Raw genomic sequence first — 12,435 nt, 5'->3', positions numbered from 1 at the left:
AATGCTATGCTAACATGTTGACCAGAAGTCTTAAAATGAGCATAGGGCTCTTTTTTAATAGGAGGAAAAATGCATTTTATTTCAGTTGTAGTAATATCATTTGTGTTTTAGATAGCAATGCCTAATATTGATCATCTATTGGTTGCATTGTTTTTTTAAGTTTTGATGAGCCCAGGATTGTATTGCTGTTGATGGACGTAATTTCACTGCTTAAATTTGCAAAAGAAGCTTTAATACTTATTCTACTGCATATGTAATTTTAACATACTTCCATAGGAGTGCATGTAACTAAAACTGGGTTTTTCTGCATGAAGTAGCAAAACAAAGGCTTAGTAGTATTATTGACTTTTTAAATATATAGAGGGGAGCAATATTTTTTTGAAAAAAGATATTTAACTTGGTACATGTTTCTGAATTGGAAGATACTTCATAAGTACTTGATTTTGACAGAGGTTAAATCTAGAGAACCTAGATTTTTTTTAAAGAGTGAAAAACATCTAAGTATTCATGGTTTATCTTGGTGAATCAGGTGAAAGAACTTCATGCTCTTTATTCCCTCAAGTTTGTCAAATGGTAGTAATGATGAAGTGTCTGTATAGTTTAGATAAAACATGGTTTGGAGCAAGTTTAATGTAAATAATGAAGTGAACTGTCTAGCAGGCTAAAAAACGTTACACATTAATGAATGTTAAGTTCAGTCTGGTTATGCATCCTGTATTCAGATTTTGGATTTTTTCATGTGTGTCTTTTACAGCATATTCCTTGTGGTAGAAATTCCACATGGACTCTGTGGTAAAAAATTCTACACAGGCTGAGTGTAAAATACGTGAATGCCTGTTTGCTTCTGAGCTAAACATTTGGCACTTCTACTCTAAAAAATTCAAAGTTCACAATTATTTGTCCTTTCTAATGTCATAATTAAGCTATGGTTTATAAACCTACCAACATGAACAGAGTTTTCACAGTTTGTTTTATTTTTCCTCATTGTCAGCTGATCTATGGTTGTGTGAACCAGTAATATTTTGTATTTTTTTACTGTAGTGAAAATGTGACTAGTTTGGTGGTATGTGGCAGTTGTAATCGTTTCAGCAAATTGGAAGTATTTATATTCATATTCATTTGGAACTGAGAAAATAATGATGAAGCAGATGGGTGGTTATATGAGTGGAATGTAACTGGAATACTCAGCTTAAGTAAATATGTCTCCAGAAACTGCAGAGGAAACTTGAATGACTCCAGGCAATTTTAGATTGAAATCAGTTTTATCAATGATTATAACTTGTTTTAGAAAAGGCTCAAGAGAATTTCTTTGGGATACATTGTGAGAACAATTCCCAGGTCATAATCATTAATATAAACTATGACTTCATAAATCAAAGGCTTGTTACAAATTTAGAAATTTATCTGAATGAGATTTTGGAATCTAGATGAAAAATAGCAACCTCCTGAAATCTGTCTAAAAGTAGCCCCCACAAGACAAATCAAGCAGGCTTTTTTCTGTACTTTAGAAATATGATGTTTATGTCTAAAAATGGTGCTTGCAAATATGCTGACATTTTATTTGTAATACCTTTCCTAAACTGCCAAGCCATTGGAGTCTTTTCAGAAAGGGATGTGCTGGTAAGTGGCATGAAAAGGAGGGGAGAGTTAATTGATGTTACCTGTTGTGTGTGGCACAGGCCCTCAGTTATCATTTGACCCAGCATCTAATAAAATAAATTGTATCTGGTCTATAGTAATAACAGACATTTATTACTTTTAGGCAGTCATGTTGGAAATAAATATTTAATTTAAGGGCTTTTCCCTTGCTGATTGAACCTGACAAAACACTTAGATTCAGATCATTAGAGAAAAATTACATGAATCTGTGAATTAGATGATGTTGAGAGAAACTGGCCACAGTACTATTTCCATGTTGAATTATTAAATTTACTTCCTGTAGATATTTGAAAGGAAGTTCATCTACTTAAAGCATCTTTTAATTCTTGAGAGCACACTGAAGCAATACCTCTTAGTTGACCAAAGGAAAGAATAACATCTCATTGATCTTCCTATACTTAAAATTCAAGATGTAAATTCTGTACTGTTTTGATTTACCTAAATTAAAGGCTGGAAACTGGGAACAATATAATTTTGTACCATGTTCCTCACAATATTTCTGTTAATTTTGAAGGTTTTCTGCATTTATCATGCAATTATCTATGTTTTTCCATAGATAATTATAATTATCCGCCATAGTGGCGGATGTTTTTGGTGTTTTGTGGGAATGTCAGCCAAGATAATTCATACCAGTGTTTACATGCATTATCCTGTTTTCTAGAATGTTTTCCTTTATGTTCAGACCAGAAATTTAGATAATACAGACACACATGCCCTGATTAATCCAACACAATCAAGGCATCTGTGCTAGGAATTCAGATGCTTTTCACTTTCCTGAATAATTCAGGAAGAGGAGAGGTTTCAAAATTATTTTGGTTTTTTGGTACACTGTTTCTTGAGTTACTTGCTTATTTTTGAAGGCTGTGTAAGAAGTCTGAAGTAAGTTGTTTCCATATTTAGATGCATCATATCAGATTATATGAATAGTTGCAAGTTTGCGTGAGAATGCATCTGTCAATTCCTACACCTAAAAATCAGGAATTTAAAAGTTGTTGAAATGGCCTTTCAAATCTGTATGCTTCCTTCTGCATGGAAGTTTGTGGGTAATGCACTCCTGTAAACCCCAAAAAATGTCAATTTTTCTGTTGCTGTAAAACAGCATCTTGCTCATCTCTGATATTGTTTTTCATACTCCATCTTTCTCTTGAGTGTTCACTTGTGCAACCTTAGTGTATATCTTACATGTTTATTTTTGGTTTAATTTACAGAGGAAAAGAGTGAAAAATTGTGATTAGAAAACCTGCCCAATTTACAAGTAGTGTGGCTGTAATCAGTGCATGATTGTGGAACAAAACATGACATCATTGTGTGTTTGTTTGAAAAACATGTTTAAAAAACAACAGAAAAAATAAATTTGAACACTTACTACTGCCTTCACCTTTCACTGCTGTCATGGAAAATCCATCTAGGTACCTAGCAGCTGAAAACATTTATCTAGTTTGGAAAGAGGAATGAGAGATGTTTTCTTCCAGATTTGTGAAATACTGCCCTTAACCTCCTTTTATCTTTCTTCGAATAATGCTTCCGTCTGAATGTTGAAGAACAAAACAGGGTTTTGTTCTCTCTGTTCATCATCACTAAAATAGTCTCTTAATTTCCTTCACTTGCATATTGAAGCTGGATGTGAGGTAGAAAGGAAAAAAAACTGCTTGTTTGTGGGCCTGAGGTTAATTCCAATGCAAAAAGGTTTTGCAAGTGTCCCCCTGTGAAGTTTTATGAACTTCTAGAACTCCTTTCACTGAAAAAAAGAATTTAGGATGTATTTTAAGTGATGTATGAGAGAATATAATTGACCTGTTAACCAAACACATTTTGATACAAACAATAACAAGCAACAGCAAACATGACTTGAAGCCTTCTGCTATTTGTATTAACATATGTTTGTGCCTAGATACTGCAGCAGTTGGATCAGATTTCTTTGGTGGTCGACATAAACAGTGGCTTATCTCCAGAATCCACTGGTTTTCTGGGGTATTTTATCTGTCTAAACATCACAGGCTGCCCATGGAGTATCTCTCTCTGGAGATACTCAAAACCTACCTGGCTGAATTCCTCTGTTACCTGCTACAGGTGGCCCTGCCTTGGCAGAAGAACTGGATGATCTCCAGAGGTCCCTTCCAGCCCTTGTTAGCATTCAGGAACACACATAATCACGGAATGATTATATGAAGGTGCTTTGTTGAAGAGCTCTGGGTGTCAGGGGTACACATACCCAAATCTGACCCGATTTGGTTTTGAGTTAAACATGTTTTATACTCTATTGTTATACAACTTACATATTAATTATTAAACTTACATTGTTCTATTGTAAGCATTGTTTTTACCCAAGCATGGATCTCTCGTGATCCCCCCCAAACCCCTGACATTGTTCCTCATGTTCTTTAAACAATAATTGTATCTAATCACATCTAACAATTGTATCATTTATCATATACTGACTACACAGGTGCAGTTTGACCTGATCTTTAGCAAGCACAAGGCCTAACATTTCTCAGGGCCTACTTTCCCCAGGGCTTTCCAAACCTAACTTTCTTTCTAAGTCTCTGAATTTTCTAAGATTTTAGAACCTTTTACTATCACCCTGACCTTTCCATGATTTTGTAAAGAAAATGTGCTCTTGTACCTGTCTGTTTTGGGAATTACTGTGTCAGATACCACGTCCTTTCTGTTGTGGTTGTTGATGAGTTGTCTGCCCATATTTTTGTTCTTAAAATGTTTTAAGAGACTTCTCTTTCAGTATGTAACATAATTTACAGTATGAACATTTTTTTAAGTAGATACTACATTTCTCTTTTTAACTCTTTCCTGTCATCTTGTGATTTCTTAATTGCACTTAGGATTTTGAACGCTTTGCTGAAGAGAATAGAAGGAGAAAATTGTTAGTATCTGGTCACAAGGCAGATTTCAGCACTGTCAGTCTGTGTGCTTGCCTTTTAGTTCAACTAGCTGTGGTTTTGCATTTTTTTCTCCATGCTGTGCCATAGCTCTGCTCTCACAAATGATAGTCTCAGTTTTCAGGAAGCCAGTGTTTTAGGATAGAGCTGAGAACAAAGGAGCTATCCAGATTTTTTTCCAGGGCAGCATATGAAGTTGTCAAAAAGGCATGATCCTTTATAAGGGCAATTGCAAACAGAGAAAAAAGAAGTGATTTTTCTCTGTAAATTATAATATTGTGGGTACCCAGAAAAGTTCCTGCCTAAGGGCCTGATGTGTGAAGGATTACCTGTAGTTTTCAAGTCTTCCCTCATACAAGATAGTTTTCATTTATGTACAAACCTCTGCAAAAAGAACAGTAGAGGTTATTTTAGGTAAAAATGTGTCATTTTTCCCTTCTCCTGTTGGGCCATGAAAAAGTAAGTAGTTTTAGTTTACTTGGTGTTTTGGTTTTGTCTTTGATTTTTCTCAAGACATTCTGGGGAGACCAATCTAGTTTCAGCCTCTGGTTACTAGTGGTATATTTTCTGAGTATCGTTTGAGGGGAAGGAAGATCCCAAAAGGAGCAAGGAAAAAAAATCCAGAATATTTACTGACAGTGGTGCAGTAAAAAGAAGATTGTTGTTAGGCACAGGAGTATAATACTCAACTAGGGCTGGAATTCCCTGAAAAAATTGAAACTCCATACTGCAGATATGATGCTGATTTGCAGTGTCCCTTTGCAGAAATTGCTTTTAAGGTAAGATTATTCATTCTGAGAAAAAAGGTGAACTCAGAGAATACTCTATTTCACAGATTTAATGTATATTAATCTTATGTCAGCCAGGAAAGAGAGAATATTTGTAAATATATTAGGAGAATCATCAACACCATAACTGTTCTCTGTGTCTGGTGAAGTATAAATCTAAAATATAAAATTAAAATATTATCTTTTCCTCATGTGCTTTAAAAGAAAATAACAACAGCAGCAACAAAAAAAACCCCTGGAAATCCTGTTAAGATTTTATCTCTTCTAGTTTTAATCACAATACAAATATTGCAGAACGGTATTAGTGAAATCATAGAATTACTTTGTGTAAAGTTAACATCTAAAATCCAAGCAACAGCTGAAGTCCTTGAAGTGCAAGTACACTTTAGGCAAACTCTTACCTTTTCGTGTTCTTCACACTTACAGTAATATTTCAGTATACGTGATATCCAGGTGTTCAAATCAGCATAAATGTATTAGCTATATTTCCCTTCTGAAATGTAGGAAAAAAAAATTTAAAAAATGATGGCATTGATTATTCTTTGGAGTGTAATAACTGGAAGAGTGGTACTTGAATCTGATTATCTTGCATGGATATAGGCATGTGCTGTAGCATATTAGAGATACAGCATTCTTAGTTATTTAGGAAGTTCATGGTTAACTAAAATAGAATAAGCCACCTCGGTTTTTTGTAAATGTTTAGGTAATTTGAAGATGTTATGCCAAGATATGTTCCTGGATATTGTTATCTTAATTTTTTGTTTTGAATACTCTAAACAGTTACTTTAACAGTCAGGCATCCCTTGGACACTGCAGGGCTTAGCACCAGTAGCAGTCGCCAAGTGTCTGACTTTCAGGCTCAGGATGTTTGATTTATCAGGTGGCAGAATTTATTCCTATCCGTTCTTCTTCCCTAAAATGAGTAGCCAGAATACTGTTCAACATAAGTGTGGTGTAAGGCAAAAATGTTTTCGTGTTAGTGCTTCACTCTTCTCTTGACAAAGGGGATTTAATTATGTCACCTGAGGGAGCCAGCAGTTAAAATAAAGTGAGTTTGTTCTTGATCTTTTTGTTTATTAATAAATTATTTTTCTTTGGATTACTGAAAGACCACTCAAAGTAGTTAAGATACCCTCTGAAAATTAAATTCAGTGCTGACGCAATATAGAGATACAATACCTACCTTTGTGGTAAGGTACATGAAGTGAAGAATTGTATAATATTCCAGTGCAGAAAAGCAACCTTGCTGTGATTGAGGTAAGAAGGCAAGAGATGGTTTCTGTGAAAGCCTTTGATTCACAAAAATAGTACATGTTTTGTTGTGTGTGATGGCTGTTGTGGGTGAATCTTGGAAACTGTTTGCTTTTCACACTTCGGTTTTACAGAATGTGCTTGGCTGGCAAGTGTAGGCAAAATGGGTGTTGAGCAGTCCTTTGCCTCCCAAGAGCAGTAAATATCAGTTTATAGTGTAGGAAAGATGAAGCATTGAAAACTTAATTTATATTATAATTATACCTTTGTCTGTGTGCTTTATAGTGTCAGTTGAACAATAAACTCATTTTCATAATAACAACTTTGCTTGGGAATTCTGAGTTATAGCTGCTTCTTGGCTTCTAAACAGAGTCTGTGGAAGTGTCACTTGATGCCATGTGGGTTCTATCTTTTAGGATGTCAGGTGTAGCTATTGGTAAACCTTTACTGTTACCTTGTTGTGGGCTGATCTTGGCTGGAAACCAGGTGCCCACCAGGCTGCTTTATCACTCCCATCCTCAGCAGGATGGAGCAGGAGAAGAGAATATGGAAAAAAATCACGTGGATTGAGATAAAGGCAGCTTAATGAAGTAAAGGTGAAGACCACACACAGAACCAATGGAAAGCAGAAGATTTATTCTCTACTTCCCATAACAGGGGATGTCTTGCTGCTGACGGTGACAAATGATGAGTGCATGTGCACAGCCTCCATGCCTCCCCCCTTTAAAGACCATCTCATTTCAGCCCCTCTGCCATGGGCAGATACACCTTCCATTAGACCAAGTTGCTCAGAACATTGTCCAGCGTGGCCTTGAACATTTCCAGGGATGAAACATCAACAGCTTCTCTGGGCAACCTGTGCCTATGCCTTTAGAACCCTCAAAGTAAAGAAAAATGCCTAATCTAAATGTACTTCCTCATAGTTTAAGTGAAGTTAGAAGGGTAGGTGTGGCAAAACCAAAAATAATGAAAGTTTCAGTTTTATCAGAGAAATAAAATATGGAACTGATAAAGAAGATAAAACAAGTATGAACGTAATTGGCCCAATGCTATAGAGACCTTTCTGTGAAGCATGAAAAATAGTGAAGGGATTGGCAGAGATGGATAAAACAGGAGATTTAATGTGTAGTGTAAAATGTGTCTAAAATTATTTTAAAATCATACTTTGGCAACAGAAAATTATAACAAAGATGACAGGCATCAGGAGGATAGATAGTATCTGTTCTAGGAAACTGGAGTGGTGCCAGATAAATAAGCATTTGGAGGATAATGATTCACATGACCTTTGTAGAAAGTTGCTCAAAAATACTTGAGTACTTTCATTACATTTCTTTCAGTGTGAATTAATATCTTCCAAAGAGGAAAAAAAAAAAAAAAATCCCATTTTAGTCTTAAGATGGTGTCATATTTTTAAAACAAGTGTTCATCATATTTTGGGAGTATATCCATGCAAATCAGAATGTGAAATCAGTTTCTGGTTTATGATTTTCCCATTTCTCCTCCTCATGTTATGACTGGTGTGATGGAAAACCTTCTTACTTTTACATATATATTGCATTAATAGGTTTTTGGTGGGGGATAGCACTGTTTTAACAGAGGTGAATTTTCTTTTTTTTCCAGAACCCTGTCAAAAAAATCCCAGATTCTCATGAAATTACACTCCAACATGGAACAAAGACAGTAAGTGATAATATGTTTTAAACCTGCTTTTCTAGAACTGTGCCAATCTGTGAAATAGGTTAACAGATACTTATCAGCTAAAGTTCAAGAAACAAATTTTTTCCTTGATTTGTTATTTTAGTCTGTCTCTTTTCTTAGTGCGATTGAAAGCGTGTTTCATGACCACTTCTTCAGTTTCTTGTAATAACCTAAATATGGCTCCATTTGACTCAGATGTAGTCTCATTTTCATCAAGTATGTTCTCTGTAACTGTTAGTTTTTCTTCTAGGATAGACCTTCCTAATATGTAGACATGGGTCTAATCTACACCTTTCTTTGTTCATGGGTTTAAAGAAGAGTGTTATTGCCAATGACTTCTTTGCAGCTGAGTACTTCATTCTACTTCAGTTTAGTGCCTTTGATACACCATTCTCTGTTTCTTGAGATCTTGTTCTTCCTTGTCTTTAACAGCACTTTTCCAGATTTATCTCCACTACTGCTCCTTTGCTTTCTTTTAAAGAGCTACAGTCCAACTTGAAACTATCTTTTTTTGATCTATATATTTCTGTCTCTGTGTAAACACATCTTCCAACATAAATTCTGTTGTTTTTGTGGACTGATTGATCAAAGACCTGTTAAGGATGCATTGCATTACACTAAACAAAATAGAGTGGATTTTTCTACACAGAGTGCATGCAACTGCTTTGCATATTAATTTCTATGAATATTAGGTTTTGCTGAGTACTGTGGTAGTGCAAATCGGTTTCCCGTTTTACATGTGACTGTAACTGCTTATGCAGTATATTTCTTGAATACATGTCCTAAAAAACTTTGTTAGGTAATTTTTTTGTATTTATTTTTCTCTATAGTAAGCCGGTAAATCTTTCCATGGATTCTTAAAGAGTAAGCTCATGTTATTTCTAACTGAAGGGCCTCGTAAAGTGGAAGTTACAGTTCTGGAGGACTTTTGAGATATTTTTACTGCAGGAGAATGGAGCTGTCATCACCTAGAACAGAGATGAATTGTAATGTGGGATATATATATAGAACAGTTGGATTAGACTGGATGCAGTGAATGAAACATAAAATCGAAAAAAATATCTCTTGTGCAGAAGGGCTATATTTTTGGGGTGTTTTTGTTTGTATTAGAGCAGTGAAACCATTTACACCTGACCTTAGACACATAAGGATGGGACTAAATTCGTATCTTGATTTTGGTGTTTTGCCCCAATGTTTTTTAAATACAGTCTTCTCATTATGTTCATACAGTGTACTGTATTTCAGCTAAACTTATATAACCCATTTGTACCTCTTCAATCTACTGAATCTGGATTTGATGATGGCTATTCCTGTGCAACTGAGAAATCTCAGGAAAGCTTTCCCAAGCTAGAGAGTCTTCCCAGAAACCTGATTAATTTCCCAGTTGTCTTGCTTGTATGGTGTAATAGGAATTACTGTTCCCAATGAAACTTCATATATATTTTTTATTTCTCATGGTACTTTTGATATATAGGTGGGTATGAGAAAGAATATGAAATATGTGTTTTCTAATATATCACAACTGCTCTCTCATAAAGAAGTTATTGAATAGAACACTTGAGTGTTCTGATTAACCTGGAGATGTCCAGTTTTTCATGTCAGAAATCATGAATGAAATGGCTAGTTTAAAAATTTCCATTTAAGTTGTAAAAGGGGCATATTATTTTTAGAAACACATAAGAGTTTACACATTTTAAAAGATTTCTGCAAGTGAATGCCTCTGAATTACAGCAGGACATTTAGATTAAGGAGGAGTCAGGTGCCTGGCGAATAGGACCATCATTTCTGCCACATCTTAGTTTTCTTGAAAGTACTGTTTTCAGACAGTTGGCTATATTAGGGCATTGTATATTTGAAATACTGTGAGGTATCTGCATTACAGAATCACAGCATTTTCTCAGTTGGGAAAAGACTCAAAAAAAATCATCAAGTCTACCTCCTGGCCCTCCTGACCCTGCTCAGCACCGTCCCCAAGAGTCACAGCATGTGACAAGAGCATTGTCCAAATGCTTCTTGAACTCTGTCAGCTGCTGTGACAGCTTCCATGGGGAACCTTTTCTGCTGCCCAGCCACCCTCTGGGGGGGAGGATGTTTTCCTAATACATTTTATCGAGAAGGACTCTGAGAGATAGTATCAAAAGCTTTACTTACACCCAAAAAGATCACATCACCTGGCTTCCCTTGATTAACTGTATGGGTTACTTGGTTGTAGAAGGAAATCAGGTTTGATAAGCAAGACTTTTCTCTTGTGAAGCCGTGCTGGTGGTGACTGATGACTGTGTTGTCCTTCTCCTTGCCTTTCTTGAAAACTGGGACAACTTTTGTCAGTTTCTTTGCAGCTGGGACCTCTCCAGATTCCTAAGACTGCTTGAAAGTCATCAAGAAAGGCTTTGGAATAGCATTAGTCATCTCTTTGAGGATTCTCAGATGATGAATCTCATCAGGCTCCATGGGTTTGTAGGGATCCACTTGTAGCAGCAGATCCTGCACAATTTCAGGATTGGCAGGGAGCTGATCATCCTCACAGACATGGTCTGAGACCCCTTGGTTTGTCAGAAGACAGAGGCAAAGAAAGCTTTAAGCATCTTTGCCTTGTCTCTGACCTCTTTGTGAAGTGCCCATCCTTATTCTGTAGTGGGCTGATATTATTTCTACACTACCTTTAGCCTTTAATATACTTGAAAAAAACCTGCTCTTGTTTTCTCCCATGGTTCTTGGCAGATTCAACTCCAGCTGAGCTTTGGCTGCACAGATTTTTGCCTTGCAGTAGTAAGAAGCATCTATGTATTCTTCCCATATCACCTAACCTTGCTTCCGCTGGGCATATAATTTTCTTTTTTGCCTTATTTCCAAGAGAAGATCCCTGCTCAGCCAAGCCAGCCTTCTGCCTCACCTGCTTAATTTCCTAAATTTGGGAATAGCCTGTTCCTGCCTTAGGAAGTGATGCTTAAAAAGTGGCCAGTGACAGAGCTGGCCAGGAACAGCAGGAACCTAAAGGAGATGACTAGAAATAAGATAAGGAATATCTAAATGAACTTTTCCTCCATGAAACCAGAAAAAGAAAACTCAAAAGAAGCCCATACTATTTCATGTAAGGAAATCAAAATTCTAGGAAAGCAAATTGTCCATCATAAAGGATAAATTTCATGCATACATGCTGTTTTTATTGGGACAGTTGTTTTCTGTAGGTTACTTTTTCCATGAACTTGTTTCCATGTTTTAAAATATTTTCCGTGGGAACTATTCAACAGTTTACTTAAGTTTTAAAAGTCTCCATAACATAGTGTATATAGATGTATACTAAAGGTTCGAATAAAAGTACAGTAGTAGACTGATGTATCTTTGAGACAAGTTTTTTTTGGTAGTATTACTATGTGTCTGCATTAAATCATAGTTCCTGTCAGTACTTTCCATGTAGACGTACATGTAAAGAGTATACATATAGGTAAGCATCTTCTGTGTAAAATTACAATAATTTTAAAATAAAAATTGATATTTTTGTATATCCACATCTAAAATTTTTCATACAGTTTTAGGCATCTGAAAGTAATTTCCCTGAGTTCTTTTCTTCCCTGAAGACATTTGGTGTTGTTAACCTGTAGTCATGACACTGTTCTCAGATGTTGCCCTCCGCTCAGAAATGAAGGAGTTTTTGGTTTTTATTCTGTAATACAGTGTTTTTGTTTGATTGGTGTTTTTTTGCCACATGGCTTTGTATAAGTCAAATGTTCTTGGTGAAGTATAATATTATTCTTTTTCCTTCATTTTCTGTTTTATCTCTTCAAATGCTTTTCCTAGCATTTTATAAAACATTATCATCATCGTCATCGTCATCATCATCATCATCATCATCATCATCATCATCATTACTGCTAGTACTACAAGTAGTGCTAGTACTACTACTTTATTGTGTTGGAGACTATTTTCTTACTGAAAGGGTTTTTCAACATGGTGGTTATCTATCTTTCTGGGATAATATAATGTGGGATAAATGTGGGATGACATGTTTTTGGTTTTTTTTGTTAAAAGTAATCTGTCGATTATAGTCTAGTTTTTACGTGTGGGCTCCATTAAAATGTAAGCATGAATTCCATATGAGTTTTATCTTTTAATGAAAACTTCTTCAGGCATTTTAACACTACAGG

General features: G+C 35.6%; 1 protein-coding gene across 2 annotated transcripts in view; it reads left to right on the top strand.

Annotated features, from left to right (window-relative positions):
- Positions 1-12,435, top strand: part of WDR70 (WD repeat domain 70) — a 144,301-nt gene that overhangs the window by 43,073 nt on the left and 88,793 nt on the right. For both annotated transcript variants that reach the window (XM_088054208.1, XM_005527972.3), the window contains exon 6: positions 8,213-8,272. In XM_088054208.1, coding sequence (XP_087910334.1) covers positions 8,213-8,272 — 60 coding nt within the window. The remainder of the gene's footprint in view (positions 1-8,212; positions 8,273-12,435) is intronic.

The sequence above is a fragment of the Pseudopodoces humilis genome, chromosome 4 (genome assembly GCF_049639895.1).
Source record: "Pseudopodoces humilis isolate 2021_Gansu_Grassland_sample_001 chromosome 4, ASM4963989v1, whole genome shotgun sequence".
Taxonomy (NCBI): Eukaryota; Metazoa; Chordata; class Aves; order Passeriformes; family Paridae; genus Pseudopodoces; species Pseudopodoces humilis.
This window is presented reverse-complemented; position numbering and strand designations above follow the sequence as displayed.